We start from the raw sequence: 15714 nt of genomic DNA, 5'->3' as shown, positions 1-15714 counted from the left end.
CAAAGGAATTAGTCAGCATTTTCCTCTTGTGTACCTTGACTGTTGACATTTTTTGTGTGAGGCAGGAAATTCATAAGTTAAATTATTGAGCTTCATAATGGGAGAGCCCTACCAAAACTTTCTGATGCTCTTTTTATGGTGGAAGCACTGGGGCTGCTAAATCGCTTTTTGCAATCTTGGATGAACTGCTGAGATGTATTATCTGCTCAAATTTTAGTTCTGTGCTTATCTCTATACCTGATGCTTTCTACTGTAGGAGTGGGGCATCTTGTGTGGGTGTGATCTCGACCAATTGCAGAGAGGCAGGAAATGATGAAATTCTTCCATGTACTTCCTGTGAGGTCTTGGGGTCACCTTCTTCAGTATTTTCCTGCCTCTGCAGAGAGCAGACGCGTTTTTTGGCTCTGGCAAAAAACCCTATTCGTAGTCTGTTTGTGTCAGTCTGTGTTTGTCTGAAGTCCTTAGAGGGGTGAGTAAGCGCGATCCAGCTTGGGGAAGAGTAATCTAGCCGCCGCTGAAAGCAACCGCTTTCCTTCCCACCCACCCCTCCCCCACCCCTTGGCAAATAGAACGTTGGCAAATAGACAGTTAATCATGGACGTGAGGTCCTTTTCGCCTGAACGCGAAACCTTTGTTGGCTCCGCGGCGGAGCGCACACGCTCCGCAAAGTCAGGCGGCCATAAGGAAGGGGGGAGAAGCTCCACTCAAGCGGGCCGCAGCGCGAGCGCTGGAAAATCTGGCGCCTCGAGGCATCGCGCGGTCATCCCAACCCGCCAAGAAAAAAAAAAAGACTAAAGCGGCCGGGAGTCTAGCGCCTTCCCAGGAGTGCGTCCTTAACGGAGACTCCATAGCCCGACTCCTCCGGCCTTCCCAGGGCCTCGGAGCAGTCCTGCTACACCTCAAGCGGGCCCCGATCAACTGGTTCTTCCTGTGCCCCTAACAGGCAAGACCCACAGGATCCTGAAGCCGGGGAGATTCTAACACTGGGCAGTTACCTCCAGCCTCCTCCTGGATGAACGCGCCCCCTGCAGTTTTCGCTGAGTTCCTTAGAAGGGAGATAGACAAAGCTCTTGATGCAAGAGATCAAGAACAGCTAATGCCCGGCTCCTCTACTCGGTCCCATAGATCCGCAGTCCCCACCGAGAGGACTCCGGCTCCTACAGAAGGGACCCCTTAGCCCTACCTAATGAGGAGGAAGAAGAATTATCCAGTTTAGACGGCTCTGATGGGGAGAGAAAAATTCTCTGACACAGAGGAAACCCTGAGCCAGCTGTAGAACAATCCATACAGTTCTTTAAACTGGAAGAAATCCAATCCTTAATTTCTAAAACTATCTCCGCTCTGGACTTCAGCGACCCTGAGGACGCGGAAGAACAAATTCCCCAGCCTTCCATTAACGCTTCCAACAAGCCAATCAAGGGCTATCCAAAAGGCACATCATCCTACTTCCGCTGATAGGGAGGGCGACAAGTATTTCCCTGTTCCTGAATGCTTTGTTAAAAGGATTCATAGGGAATGGCTCAATCCCACTGCCCACAAGGGCTTGCCCCCTAATTTTAAGAAAAAAATATCTGATGCCTCAGCAGTTTCACGTCCTCCTCCAGAATCCTCCAGTTGATGCCCCTGTGTCCATCCTACATTCCGGGGCACTGGTAGCCAAAGAGGGGGAGGGCAATATCAAGGACCCACTTGATAGGAGGTCCGAAGCAGCGCGTAGATCCCATGAGTGGTTGGCGGCAGCCATCAAAACTCTTACGCCCTCCTCCACAGTGGCCAGAGCCTCCATGGTGTGGCTCAAACGTCTCCTGGAGATGATTCCAGTCGAAGCAAAAGGCATCAGAGAAGGCATCAAAAGGGTCCTTTCTGCCAATTCCTTCATAGCAGATGCCACCTTCGACGCCATGTCACTGGTAGCGAGATCCTTAGCCTCTAACATGATAGCAAGATCTAGCGCCTGGATTCGCCCATGGCAAGCGGACATACAATCTAAACACGTAGTGGCTGGTTATTCATACTATGGAGGGGCCCTGTTTGGCAAAGAATTGACGAAGTCCTTGTCCAAACCAAGGACAACAAAAAGACGATGCCAAAATCTGTCCGGGCACCCGACAGGTCCTCTACCAACAGCAAGTTTACCTTCCGGTCCCACAAATCCTTACCCCGCACGCAACAAGACGGGCAAAGACCACACTGGCAGAATCAACATTCCTTTCGGAACTACAAACAGTCCTTCAAACAATACAACAAGCCGGGCAAGTCCTTCAACTCCAATAAGAACAAGCAATGACGATCAAAGCATCCCGGTGGGAGGCCGTCTCCAACACTTTCAGCACCGTTGGCAGGGAAACCATGTGGACAGGTGGACAAAGGAAGTCATCTCCACAGGTTATGTGATAGAATTCAACGTTATTCCACATCACCACCTGTTCATTTCGCCGCTCTCAAAGGATCCGGCCAAAGCCAGCAGAACTCTGGAGGCGGTTTCCCACCTAACCAAGATCCAAGCCATCGAACCTGTACCGACAGCGGAACGTTTCTCAGGGACATATTCACATTTCTTTACAGTCCCCAAAAGAAATGGGGACTGGAGAGCAATCCTCAACCTGAAGCGCATCAACAAATTCATTCGGGTCCCCAAATTCAGGATGGAAACCCTTCGGTCTATCACGGCAACTCTCCGCCACCAAGATCTGCTGACTTCGTTAGACCTGACCGAAGCCTATTTACACATCCCTATTCACAAATCTCACAGAAAGTTCCTGAGATTCGCCATTCAGGATCAACATTACCAATTCAAGACATTGCCATTCGGACTAGCCACGGCTCCAAGAACCTTCTCCAAGGTACTACTGGCCCCAGTCATCATGCTGAGGGAACAGGGGATACATGTCTACCCCTACCTCGACGATCTGCTGATTCGCTCGCGCTCCGTCCCCAAGGCCATCGCCGACATCGAGGTAGTCCAAGAAACACTAGCACAGCATGGCTTTATCGTAAACAAAGAAAAAAGTTCTTTCATTCCCTCCACACAGCTAGAACACCTAGAGCAGTGCTGGACACGGTACAAGACTCCCTTTTCATACCAGAAGAGAAGGTAGAAAGAATCAGGAAAGCGACATGACTGGTCATGTCCAACAGAACATCGTCGTTGCTAAAACTGGCAAGTCTGCTGGGAACCTTCATCTCCAGTAATCGACCTGACCCAGTGGGCGCGTTTTCACGCAAGACCGGCTCCAACGATTCCTCCGTGCATACCAGCTGGACATTATTGCCAAGAAAGACAGAGAATTGACCATCCCCCCAAGAGTCCGTCTCAGACTTCTCTGGTGGACGAACCGCTCCAACCTCAGACGGGGAAAACGTTATCTACATGCTCATCAAGCTCAAGACTTCACAGGCGCCAGCCTTCAGGGCTGGGGGCCACACTCAGTCCAATGTATGTCCAGGGAACTTGGTCTCCGGAAGAATCTCGGCTCCCACATCAATGTGTTGGAAACTCGGCTCTTCCTTGCCCTTCAACATTTCCGGCCACAAATTCGTCACCAACATGTCATCATAAGAACAGACAATGTTGCGAAGATGTACATCAACAACCAGGGCGGCTCCAGATCAGCAAGGCTCCACTTTCGGAAGCAACAAAAATCCTCCAATGGGCGAGAGAACTTGGTATGCAGCTAGAAGCCCTACACATCAGAGGAGTCCAGAATCTAGAGGCGGATTGGCTCAGCAGACAGAATCTGCTCTTAGAAACCGAATGGCGACTCGATCCACATGTCTTCTTCAAGATATGCAACACCTTCGGCACTCCGGAGGTAGATCTGTTCGCCTCTCAGAAGAACCATCAACTTCCAAAGTTCATGACCCGACACTACCATCCACAGGCAGTAGCAGCGGGCCGCCCTGAACGCGATATGGCCTCCAAATCTTCTCTATGCATTCCCTCCTTTTCCCTGATCCCTCGGCTCCTGCGCAGGATCATATCGAGAAGGCACCTTGGTGATCCTTGTAGCCCCAGATGGCCCAGGAGACCCTGGTTCACCACCATCCTGGAACTGGCCATCGCAGAACCACTGACTCTGCCAATCACTTTCGACTTCCTGACGCAGGGCCCCATCATACATCGATCCCGCTTGGTTCAAGCTGACGGCATGGCTCTTGAGCGGGCAAACCTCAGGATAAAGGGGTACTCGGAAGAAGTCACATCTACAATCTTAACAGCCAGGCGCCCAGGTCGACCGGTCAATATCTACAACGCTGTTCATGGAAGGCCTACGTCAGGTGGTGCCATGTAAGCGACCGACCCCCATCGGAACCATCCATCACCCGTTATCTTGGAGTTCCTGCAACAGGGCTTCTTAATGGGACACGCGTGTTCCGCCTTATGCAGACTTTTGCCAGCTCTTGCTACCGTCATCCTTTTTGTGGGCGCGCCACTCGTCACCAGACATCCGGACGTTCTGAACTTCCTAAGAGGGGTAAAATTGTCCCAACCTCGCGGTAGTCCACAGGTTCCCCTCTTGGCGCCTGAGCAGCTGTCCTGTCGGCACTCACTAGGTCCCGTTGAACCCATTCAAACTGTACACATCAAATGGGTAAGAATGAAAGCGTTATTCTTAATTGCAATAACATCGGCCAGAAGAGTGGCTGAACTTCGCGCCCTTTCAATAAACTCAAAATTCTGCGTGTTCCATAAGGATAGAGAGTATGTCTTCGTACAGATCCAACTTTCATTCCGAAGGTTAACTCCCCTTTCCACGTCGCCAGGAGATCGTCGTTCCCAACTTCATGCCAAACCCCTCTCATCCCAAAGAGAAATGCGTGGCACACATTGGACGCGCGACGGGCCTTAAAAGCATACATAATAAGAGCGGAGGAGTTACGCCAAATCAGAGAGTACGTTCATCAACATTAGCCGCCCAACTTGGGAGCGCAAATGTCCAAGGCAGCAATCAGTAGTACCCTGAAAGCCTGTATATGCGAAGCATACAAAGCTTCTGACTTACGGTCCCTCAGGGAGTCACAGCTCATTCAGTTCGCAATGCTGCGACCAGCGCAGCCTTCGAGGAAATCATGCATCGGTGGAAGACATCTGCAAAGCTGCCACCTGGTCTTCCATTTCCACCTTCATACGTCATTATAAAATTCGGTCCCTGGCCTCGGCAGAATCAGCCTTTGGCAAAAGGGTACTGGAAAGTATCATCGGGGACTAATGAAACCCACCCGAATTCGGGACACTGCTCGGGGAGGTCCCACACAAGATGCCCCACTCCTACAGTAGAAGGATCCATTGGATACTCACCATGAAGGGTCTTTCTACTGTAGGTAAGTGGGGCATCTTGGCCCTCCCTAGTTCCATTTGTTTCCCGATGTTACTCTCTCAGTTATCAACTAAATTCATGTTTTCAGACTGTTCAACGTTTAGGGTTGTCGTTGTTGTTGTCACTGTTCTAGTGATCCTAGTTATTGCCGAGCCGTTGTTTTTTCCTTCCGTGTTTTTGGTTATATGTTCCTGTTACTTAAGTGCTATACTACTATGCCAGGCGGGGGTACTGAAGAAGGTGACCCCAAGACCTCACAGGAAGTACATGGAAGAATTTCATCATTTCCTGCCTCTCTGCAATTGGTCGAGATCACACCCACACAAGATGCCCCACTTACCTACAGTAGAAAGACCCTTCACGGTGAGTATCCAATGGATCCTTTTCTCTTGCTTGAAAACTTTTCTGCTGTTCCTTTGTAACAATTCAGTGATACTTTTGAGTGCACATTTCCATATATAGGGTACTTTAATTCAACTTATATAGCCAGGATCTATAACTGAGTAAGTACAGGAAGAGAGTATACATTTCATTTTATCTATAACCATGGATGTGAGTCATCACAGTAGTGCAGTCATATATAGATCCACAGATTACAGAACTGAATGGTAAACTGACTAAAACAGGTATTTTAAAATATTAGCATAGATCTGTTTTAAAACTATCCATTGGCTGATTTTATACGTGTTTTTCTTTAGTAGAAAGTGTCAAAGAACAACTGAAACTCTCATTGGAAAACAAGAGTGGCTTGGTACAGACAGGAGAACTGATAATTGTGCTTGATGGTTTGGTTCTTGACTCAGAATCACTTACGAACTGCAGTTCACTAACCAGTAAGTTAAAGTGGGAAAAATGAACATGGAAAAATACCTTTATTATTATATCTTGGAATATCAAGGAGGGGAAAAATCTAATTTTATCTTACTGTTTAGTAGAAGTCCAGCAAAATGGTGATGCTTTACGAGAAAACAGAGAGACATCTACAAGAATCACTTCCAGGTCAGATTTCTTTTACATGAAACAATGGTAATGATGTAATTGCCCCTTTAAAGAGCTAAATTGAATTGGTATTAGAGAGTATCAGATTGTGTGTTTCAGAGCTAAACTGAGAAGTTTTCTCACTTGTATTTGGTTAAGGATATGGTTGGAATAAGCTTCACAAATGTTGTATTGTATTTAGTTACATTGACATAGATGCTTGGGGGGGGGGGAAGCTATTTTTCACCTTCTTCCTCCTCTCTCAGTGGTCTCCTGTGTCACTTGAAATGCCACTGCTGTGATTTGGGAGGGACTTTCTTGAACAGAATGCCATGCAGATTTGCTGGAAATTGTCCTCCCTTTATATGAATGTAATGTATTTGCACAGTACATTCCATTTGTGGAAGGGTATGGTGAGACAATTCCTGCTGTGTTCACTTATCCTTTCAGCTCACTGCACTGTATGGCACCCTCTTTTGGATTCAAATATGAAATTTCTGGACATTTTAAAACCATGGAGAAAAAACCCCCTTTTTCCTTGTTTTGTTTTTTCCAATAGAAATTGGAAACTTTTGGCAAAATTGAAATAATTTCTTATCAAACCTAAACTGCTTTCCAAGATTTAACAACTTAATGCACATTCCTAATTCCCATGTTCACACATTTTGTCCTTGGTGTAGAATACCATTTTTATCCTTTTAGATAATTTGCTCTGGGAAATATATTTACACTTACCTAGCAGTAAAGTACTCAAGGATCAGCCCCTTTCTGCTACTTGTCTTAATTGTAAATCAGTTAAGGATTTTTGTGTCTTGAATTGCTGGTGTTGAACGAACTGGCCCTATTAAAGTACCTTATTAAGTGCCTTTTCGTCCACACAGGAGAACCTTTGTTCTTCATGTCAGATAAAGTCGATCTGATTGTTACCAGCATGAGGATATAGGTTTTATTTTTCAATCAGGCACAGCACTGAGTGGAGCAAGTTAAGAATTATCCTCTTCTACTGCGGTTGAATGGGAGAAGCTTACTACTGTAATCAGAAATGTACTACATAAAAGTATTTCATCACTAAGATGGCAGAACAGGAGCTAGTTTATCTTCATTCAGAATGATCAGCTGCCATCCAAAATTTACAGTGATAGAAAATGTTTGCCATTACAGTAGAAGTTGATAACAAAAACTGATAGAAACTTCTTAAAAATAAAAGTATGGATCACTATGGAAATTCATTGTAATTGCCCCAAGTGGGAAGAAGAAGTGATGAGATCCATTAAATGAACACTCAAATGTAAATTTTGGAAATTCATTGACTTGTGTTATGTGTATGCTGTTGTTAAAAATTAATAAGCAGAGAACTGGTGCAATTCAGATTGATTGTCATTTGATGTCTTTTTGTCTGAACCTTTATGATAATTGTGTAAGTTTTAAGAGGAAGTTCTAATCTGAAAATATTTGTTTTGATAATAATTCTGCCTTTGATATTTCTAATAGAATAGACAATCAGTCATCAAGTTCTGTAGTACAGAACCCATTCCCTACACATGTGGTTAATGGAGACAGTGCAGATAGTACACCATCGCCTTCTCATGTTGCAGCCGGACCCAAAAATACACCATCACCACAACCTATAACAACCCAACCTGGCAACAACATTGGTAAGAGGAAAAACAGTTGGAAAATAAATCTAGTAAACATTTTTGTTAATGTTATTTTTACAAGTAATCCAGATTAATTTCAGTAATTGGTTATAGGTTTATTTTTGTAGTTGAGATTTTAAAGCATCTCGTTTCATGAGCTCAGTATGAAGGTTACTTTATTCTGGCTTCATCTCCCACTTGTAAAGTATCTCTTGACTTTGGGAAGGCAGGAAAGACTGCAGTGGGGGTGATAAGGAAATCCTCAGAGTGCCTTCTTATGGTTCTTTGATACCTGCCTGTATGTATAATTACAGTTATATAGTGAAGTTTGAAGAATTCTGAGATAGCAATCTGTTAAAGGAAAATTGATCTGTGCATTCAAAATGTTGGCAGCCTACATTTTTCTCCCTTGAGTGGGACACAAGGTGACTTATAACAACATTGCTTGATCTTAAAAGGAGACTGTTTAAGCAATTTAGATAAAACAGTTTTCTTTCTTGTACTCCAGATAGTTTACGAAGAGAAGAATGTACTATTAATTTTTTTGTGATTAAAACAATATTTATATGCAACTAAAGTATTCATACTGCTTAGGAGTAAAGTACCTTCAGACAGTTTCACTGTACAATAAGTTTTATAGTTTGTTTGTTTATTTGCTTTATTCTCTACTTTTCACAGTGACAGTCAAGGTTAGCACACTTTCTTTTTTAGGTATTACCTCTACCTCAATTTTTAATATGTCTTAGGTAATAAATACTCAATATTTTAATTGCAACTTGCAAGATATCATTATCATATCATTATCATCTGAGTTTCTGTGACTATTACTTAATTAATATATAATGTACTCAACTGTGATTTCTGAATGGGAGAAGACATTCATGCAGTGTTGATGAAGAATTGAGTGAAAAGCTTGGGAGAATTTCTCCATAAAAATATTGACCTCAGTTATTTTCCACACTTGACTTCTAAATGCTCCTTTTACTAAATTGTAAGCAGAATATTACAGTATAGTCTTTGAATTTTTATTGGGGTGTGTGTGTGTATAAAGTAGTCATCAAGTCACAGCCAACAGTGATCCCAACAAGAGACTTTCAAGGCAAGTCAGAAGCAGAGCTGGTTTGCCATTGCCTTCCTCTGCAGAGTCTTCCTTGGTGGTCCACCTTTCAAGTACCCACCATTCTTAGCTTCTGAAATCTAACAAGATTGTGCAGTACCATGCTGCCTTCCTTCCCTTTATTGATATACCTGGTCTTTATCCAGATTTTTCAAATTGTACAGAAAGTACTCCTTGTAAACCATTATCTCCTCCCTCTCATTTCCCAGTTAATTGCGAGCCATCCATGATGGAAGCTGATAATGGCTCAGCATCTGAAACTTTTATGGATTCTGCAGAAGTATCCTCTACATCTGCAGATTGCACTACCACTACTACAGAACCTCCTTCAGCAACAGAAGCTATTAATACCTCTGAAAGCAGCACATCTACTTCTGCCCCCAGTGTTTCTGCTGGAAATGAAACTGTTGTTCCCACAGACCTTGCATCTTCCAATCTGAGAAACAACACAGTTGCAGAAGCAGCCAAACCAAGGGATTCTTCAAACGCATCTGGGGAAGCTGTTAGGCAACAGACTGCTAACAGCGGTGTAGAACCTTTGCCTCCAGGGTATGTGGAATGTATTTCCATTTGTAATATTACATTGTGTAAACAAATATTAGCACATAAATATGGAGATATCATTAGTTTTTAGCCTACTAAAGTCAGTAGGTTGTAACTTATCATGGTATATAAAGACCAATATAACTTTTAGCACGATGAAATGATGAGCTCTGCTGTATCGATGAGCAGGGATAGTAGCTTTTCCTCTTCAGTGGCAACAATTCTGCATGGAAGCTGTTACTATTGTTGAAGGAGAAAAGGGAAGACTTGCTGCTAGTGGGGTTTCTCGCTCACTTTTCTTTCCTCTACAGCTGTTGCTTCTGAAATCAACGCATTTGTTTCTGTGCACATTGAGTTTTTGAACAAGTATGTTTTCTTCAGATAACGCTTTCACTGTTCAATTGAAACATTTTGCTTTGATAGAAATTTTCATCTTGAAAGGTGTCAGAAATGAAGGACTTATTTTGATAATCAGTTAATTTCCTGAATTTGATGAACTTCTTGAGATGTACCCACCTCAAAATATTTCAGACTCTTTAAATGCAGGTAGAAAATGCTAGGCAGAAAACAATAATACAGAGTTCAAATTAATTAATATATCCAGTAGCTCTTGTTTATCTGTATAACCTAGTATCTGAACTAGCAGCATCTCCTCACATGTGTGGTGACTTGAAAATCAACTATCATGTATTGATAGAACAAGAAGCCCTCTGTAACAAACGCTATAGGGGAGGTGGTTTCCAGTGATAGGACAGCACAGAAAGAGTTAAGTCCTGCCCGGTCCTGATTGTCTGGGGGGAAATTGCCTGAGAGGAGAAAAAGAGGCCGCTAGAGTCCTGGAGGGTTTTTTTTCCTGAAAAGAGTTGGAGTGAGGGAGACTCCAGAAAAGGGGTCTGAGCCCGAAAACCTGTTAGAGCGACTGAATATATAAAATTAGGGTGACCTTAGGAATGTGTCCTTGGGGCTTGTTTACTTTCCCTAAAGGGGTGGTCTCATAGATATGATTGCAAGGAAGCGCCTGAGGGAGACAGGTCAGTTTTGAAGTGGAGTACCAGCTTCCTGGGGAGAAGCTGTGACCCTTCTTGGTGTAAGCCAGTGAACACGGGGATTCCAGGCAGGGACCCAAACACCTCACTGTTGGTCATAGGATCATTTGAGAGCCTAAATACCAGTCTGAATGACAATACGTACTTCTGTTTTTTTAGTATGTTTATGTGTTCCTCAACCATACCAAAGAAATGTTTGATGTTACTGAAGTTTGAAGTTTTAAATTAAAAAAAAAAATTTTGTGGAGCTGTAAGGCGGTACAGGCTCTGGTGTTGATTATTAGAGAGATTCCTAAAGTCCATAAGGAATCATTCCTGAGGGAATAACTCCTCAGTTTTGGAGCATGTGAAAGGGGAATTCTCCCACCCCCTTTTGGTTGTCTGTACACCCTCGTCCTTCCATGCTGTGGTTCTGATCTGCATCAGTCTTTCCAGTGCTTGGGGAAAGAACTTCCCCTCAGCGCCTGTCTGACTTCAGAAAAAACAAGACTTGATTCATGGCCAGACATATAATCTAGTTCTATCCTAGAGTACATGTGCATCTCAATTCCTCTTGGAAGTTCTTGCCTGATGGCACAAGTCCAACACAATAGATAGCATTACTGGATGTGGAAAAGAGGACTGTATAATGAGGAGCCCACACCAGAGGTTCTAAAACTCTGGTTAGAAGACACATGATACAACAACCTTGCTAAATGTTTAGGTCTGAGCAGTGTTTGGATTGGAGATCTTTTAAGGCACCTGCGTTGGAGGAATGTTGGGTTATTCATGTAATAAATAAATAGGACTGGATTAGATTAAAAGGATAAGCTAGATCTGGAGACCTTCTTTCTGTCCATCAAACTGCCATTAGCTGGTATACAGCCTCTTCCTCCTGTACATTCATTCAGCAATTATCTAAGTATCATCTGTTTCCTGTATCTAGGTAGGAAATTGAGATCAGCAGTTTTATGGAATACAAAAAAAATAAGGAAGTGAAGTATATATCTATATTAATGAAAATGGGACATTTTGAACTCAAAAAATATCTCCTTCAGGTGATATAATTGAATATTGTATACTCTGATATCTACTAGTTACTTGCTGTAGTGCTGAAATACTAGAGTTATTCACATATGACATTGATTGTTTCAGTATTCTCTCATTTTTCTTGATTAGCTTGAACTTTTCCATCTTGTAGAATCTTTTCATCAGTTCCTTCATCTTCGATTAGCACCTAAAATGTTTAGTCTACTTTGTCTATAACATTTTAGCTCATAATGATTTACAGGAAAATAAAAGCCACATTTTCTGTTTTTCTTTTTTGTATAAAAATAAGCTTTGATCTCTGAAAATTTCAACTACTGACATTGCTTTCTATTAATTTTTTTAAAAGATGGGAACAGAGAAAGGACCCTCATGGTAGAACCTATTATGTTGATCACAATACCAGGACGACAACTTGGGAAAGACCACAGCCTTTGCCGCCAGGGTAACTGAAAACTTGTTTATTGATTTGACTTTGGTAAGGTTTTTTAAAAAAATTATTTACTAACTATACATTACCAAAATATAACAAAGAAAAAAAAACCCAAAAAGGCACATGCAGAAAAAAATAAGAAAAAAGTTACAATTAAACAGTTTGTTTTGCAATTTGAACAAGTGCTTTTGCATCTTTATCAGTGGTACATACGTTATTTTTTAAATCATGTATTTCCATAAGTTCCTAGTATTAGATGGAAGATAAAGAATTGTTGAATGTTGACTGGAGAAAGATATAAATGGATTTCAGACAGCATAAAATCCATCCATACTCATTTGATTTTTTTTCATTAATTTTATTTGTGTTAACAGAACTATGAAGTCCACTGAGGCTTGTACTACATGCTGAGATAGGAGAGAACTCAGAGCTACTAAAAATGAATACTGATTGATGTGCCCATTTCTTATTTTCCCCTGTAAAGAAATGTAGTAAAGACACATTTGGATTGAGTATTTAATCTAATTTCACAATTTTGTTAACATTAATATATCTGATCCTTCCGACTCCACAACCAGATGATATCTCTCACTAACCAAAAGGGTGGCGTACATCTAAGGGCTGATGCGCCGCACAGCCAACCTTAAACCTCGGGAGGGAGCCAATTAATGTTTGCTTCGCCCGGGGAACGCCCTGCCCCCTCCACGCTGGGGTCCAAGCAGAACACAGCACAGCCGTGCCATAGCCTGTACTTCCAGGTTTTGCAGAGGAAAGACTTAGCAAAATTATATTGCTGAAGGGAATTCATTTGCTTGTAGACAATTATTTTTGTATAATGGTTGGGTAGAAATTAATGTTTGCTTTTTGTTGGATAGGTGGGAAAGGAGAGTTGATGATCGTGGAAGAGTTTATTATGTGGACCATAATACGCGAACAACAACTTGGCAGCGACCAACAATGGAATCAGTCAGAAACTTTGAACAATGGCAGTCTCAACGAAATCAACTTCAGGGAGCTATGCAACAGTTTAACCAGCGATACCTCTATTCGGTAAATTTACAAAATGTAATATTTACCTTTTTTCCCTGATGGCATGTTGCATATTGCTTACCATTTCTGCATAATGCTTATTACTGAGACATTGTTATCTTAATGGTACTCAGGCAGGTTCAGTAATGGCTTCAATTTTGTAGCCTCTGTTTATTTTAATAATGCAGTCATTATTTATTTTGTTTTAAAGGTGTATCCTACCCTCATTTAGACACCCAAGACCTAAGTAACCCCCCAAACCCTATTCATAACAAACCATATAAAAACATAATTAAAAATTAGTACAAACAATAAAATAGTCAAGCTATATTATAAAAAGACTGCTTGTATCAATGGAAGATGCTGTAGTAGTATAGAACATTTTAATCTAAAGAAACAGTGGCTTTTGGAATTTCCAATGGCTTGTGTATTTACAATAAAATAATTAAATTCCATCAGATTTATTAATATATATATATTTGTCATCATTAGGCCTCGATGTTGAGTGCAGAAAATGATCCTCTTGGTCCTTTACCACCAGGCTGGGGTAAGAAATACTATAAATGAAACAGAAGCCGGTGAATTGTTTGTTTTAACTGCTGTTTTACATTGCAAGTACAGGCACTTTATTTGGTTTTTTTTAAAAAAAACAACCCAGAAATCCCCACAAATATTCTATGGCTATTTGTCACTATAACTCCATGTAATGAAACACAGCTAAAAATGATGAAGTTCTTACACTGGAAAAAAAAACCTCTCTTATTTCACCAACAGAAAATCAGAGGGTCCCCTTATCTTATGGTGAGCTTTTTATGTATTGCATGATTATGCAAATACCCTAATCAATGTAGGATTTTTTTCCATGCTGAGTTACCTAAGGTAATAATCAAACCTGGAGCAAAATAAACTTCAGAGTTGAAGCAAACTTGAAGAAAACTAGTAAACTTCAGGTTTAATGGTTTAGACCAACATTCCCTGGAAGAACAAAAAAAGGAGAGGAAAAAGAGTATGCCCCAAACGTGCACATGAAAGACTGAAGCAGTTGCTATGCAGGGCTTGTAAAACTGAATTATTCCATCGTGCTTTTAGGGAGACTGGCCGCTGATTGCCTGCCCCCTCTTGATGCCCTGTATTGCACCTTATACCATATCTGGCACTGCCTTGTATTCCATCTCTGTTGTTGGCATTGCTGGTCCCCTCCCGGCCTTAGGATCGGAGCCATTGATTACTACTGATTATTAATGATTAATATGAATTATTATCGGTTCTATGATACCGCTGCTATTGTGTTTTAAGGGATTTTAATGTTTGTTCATAATTTGTATTTTATTGTGTATTGATTGTTTCTTGTACACTGCCCAGAGCCCTTCGGGGGTTGGGCGGTCTATAAAATCTAATAAATGAAATTGCTTTGTTTTTGTATTTCAGAAAGGAGAGTAGATTCAAATGATAGAGTATATTTTGTGAATCACAACACAAAGACAACACAGTGGGAAGATCCACGGACCCAAGGGTGTGTTTACCATTCATTAACCTTTAATGGCATTGGGGGGGGGGGGGGGGTACATGCTTTTCATCGATGTATTTAAATGAAATAAAATTAAATTAGATGAAAATTACTGGATTTTTTAAAAGTGTATTTTGCATTTTTCATGTAGCTTACAAAATGAAGACCCCCTTCCTGAAGGCTGGGAAATTAGATACACCAGAGAAGGTGTTAAATATTTTGTTGATCATAACACACGGACAACTACCTTCAATGATCCTCGTACTGGTAAATCTACTGTGTAAGTAAAATGTTCTTATCTTTATTTCTGATAGTCAGGGCTGGCTCCTGTGCAGGTTTATAAAAAAATAATACCCTGTTTCCCTGAAAATAAGCCCTGCCCCGAAAATAAGCCCTAGGATGATTTTTCGGGATTTTTGGAGGATGCTTGAAATATAAGCCCTACTCGAAAAATAAGCCCTAGTTACAGATTCCCCGGCGCAACTGATCTGGTCACGTTGGGGGGGGGGGTTGCAAAATCATGGGGGAAAAAAATAAGACATTCCCTGAAAATAAGTCCTAATGCATCTTTTGGAGCAAAAATTAATATAAGACCCTGTCTTATTTTCAGGGAAACACGGTAATAGTAATAATAAATTGTTGTTTCCACAATGCGTACATTTGCTTCAAGTAGCCTCTTTTTTTTACTCTTGAGTTGTAGTAAAAGTCCATGTGGACACTCTTAGACTAGTTTCTTGGTTGAGATCTGTCTGGCTTGGGAGACCCTTCTGGTAGAATACACTACCTCGGTATAGCTCTCAACATCATTGAAACATGCAGGCCCCTTCCCCATTACAAGGGGTGTCCATGAGGGGACAAGGGGGTGTCTGTGAACCAAACAGGAGTACAGAAAAATGTGACTAAAATGAGTACTGAAAGCTGGCACAGCAAAGCATTACATGGCCAGTTTCTGGAGAAGATCAAGGACAAGGTAGATACAGAGGAACCTTGGTTTTCGTTGGTAATCCGTCCGAAAAAAATCGATGAAAACCGAAACCGATGAAAACCGAGGCAAACTTTTCCATAGGAATCAATGAAAAT

At 41.9% G+C, this 15714-nt stretch overlaps 1 protein-coding gene across 2 annotated transcripts in view; it reads left to right on the top strand.

The window, feature by feature from the left end:
- The window catches only part of WWP1 (WW domain containing E3 ubiquitin protein ligase 1), a 62552-nt gene that overhangs the window by 27146 nt on the left and 19692 nt on the right, over window positions 1–15714 (top strand). The window contains exons 5-13 of one of the 2 annotated variants that reach the window (XM_048507375.1): window positions 6017–6151; window positions 6254–6317; window positions 7788–7951; window positions 9260–9599; window positions 12015–12110; window positions 12974–13148; window positions 13620–13674; window positions 14556–14640; window positions 14786–14914. In XM_048507375.1, the coding sequence (XP_048363332.1) occupies window positions 6017–6151; window positions 6254–6317; window positions 7788–7951; window positions 9260–9599; window positions 12015–12110; window positions 12974–13148; window positions 13620–13674; window positions 14556–14640; window positions 14786–14914 (1243 nt within the window). Of the gene's footprint in view, window positions 1–6016; window positions 6152–6250; window positions 6318–7787; window positions 7952–9259; window positions 9600–12014; window positions 12111–12973; window positions 13149–13619; window positions 13675–14555; window positions 14641–14785; window positions 14915–15714 lie in introns of both variants that reach the window. The other variant, XM_048507374.1, reaches the window with a different exon arrangement.

Source organism: Sphaerodactylus townsendi, linkage group LG09, assembly GCF_021028975.2.
Source record: "Sphaerodactylus townsendi isolate TG3544 linkage group LG09, MPM_Stown_v2.3, whole genome shotgun sequence".
Taxonomy (NCBI): Eukaryota; Metazoa; Chordata; class Lepidosauria; order Squamata; family Sphaerodactylidae; genus Sphaerodactylus; species Sphaerodactylus townsendi.
This window is presented reverse-complemented; position numbering and strand designations above follow the sequence as displayed.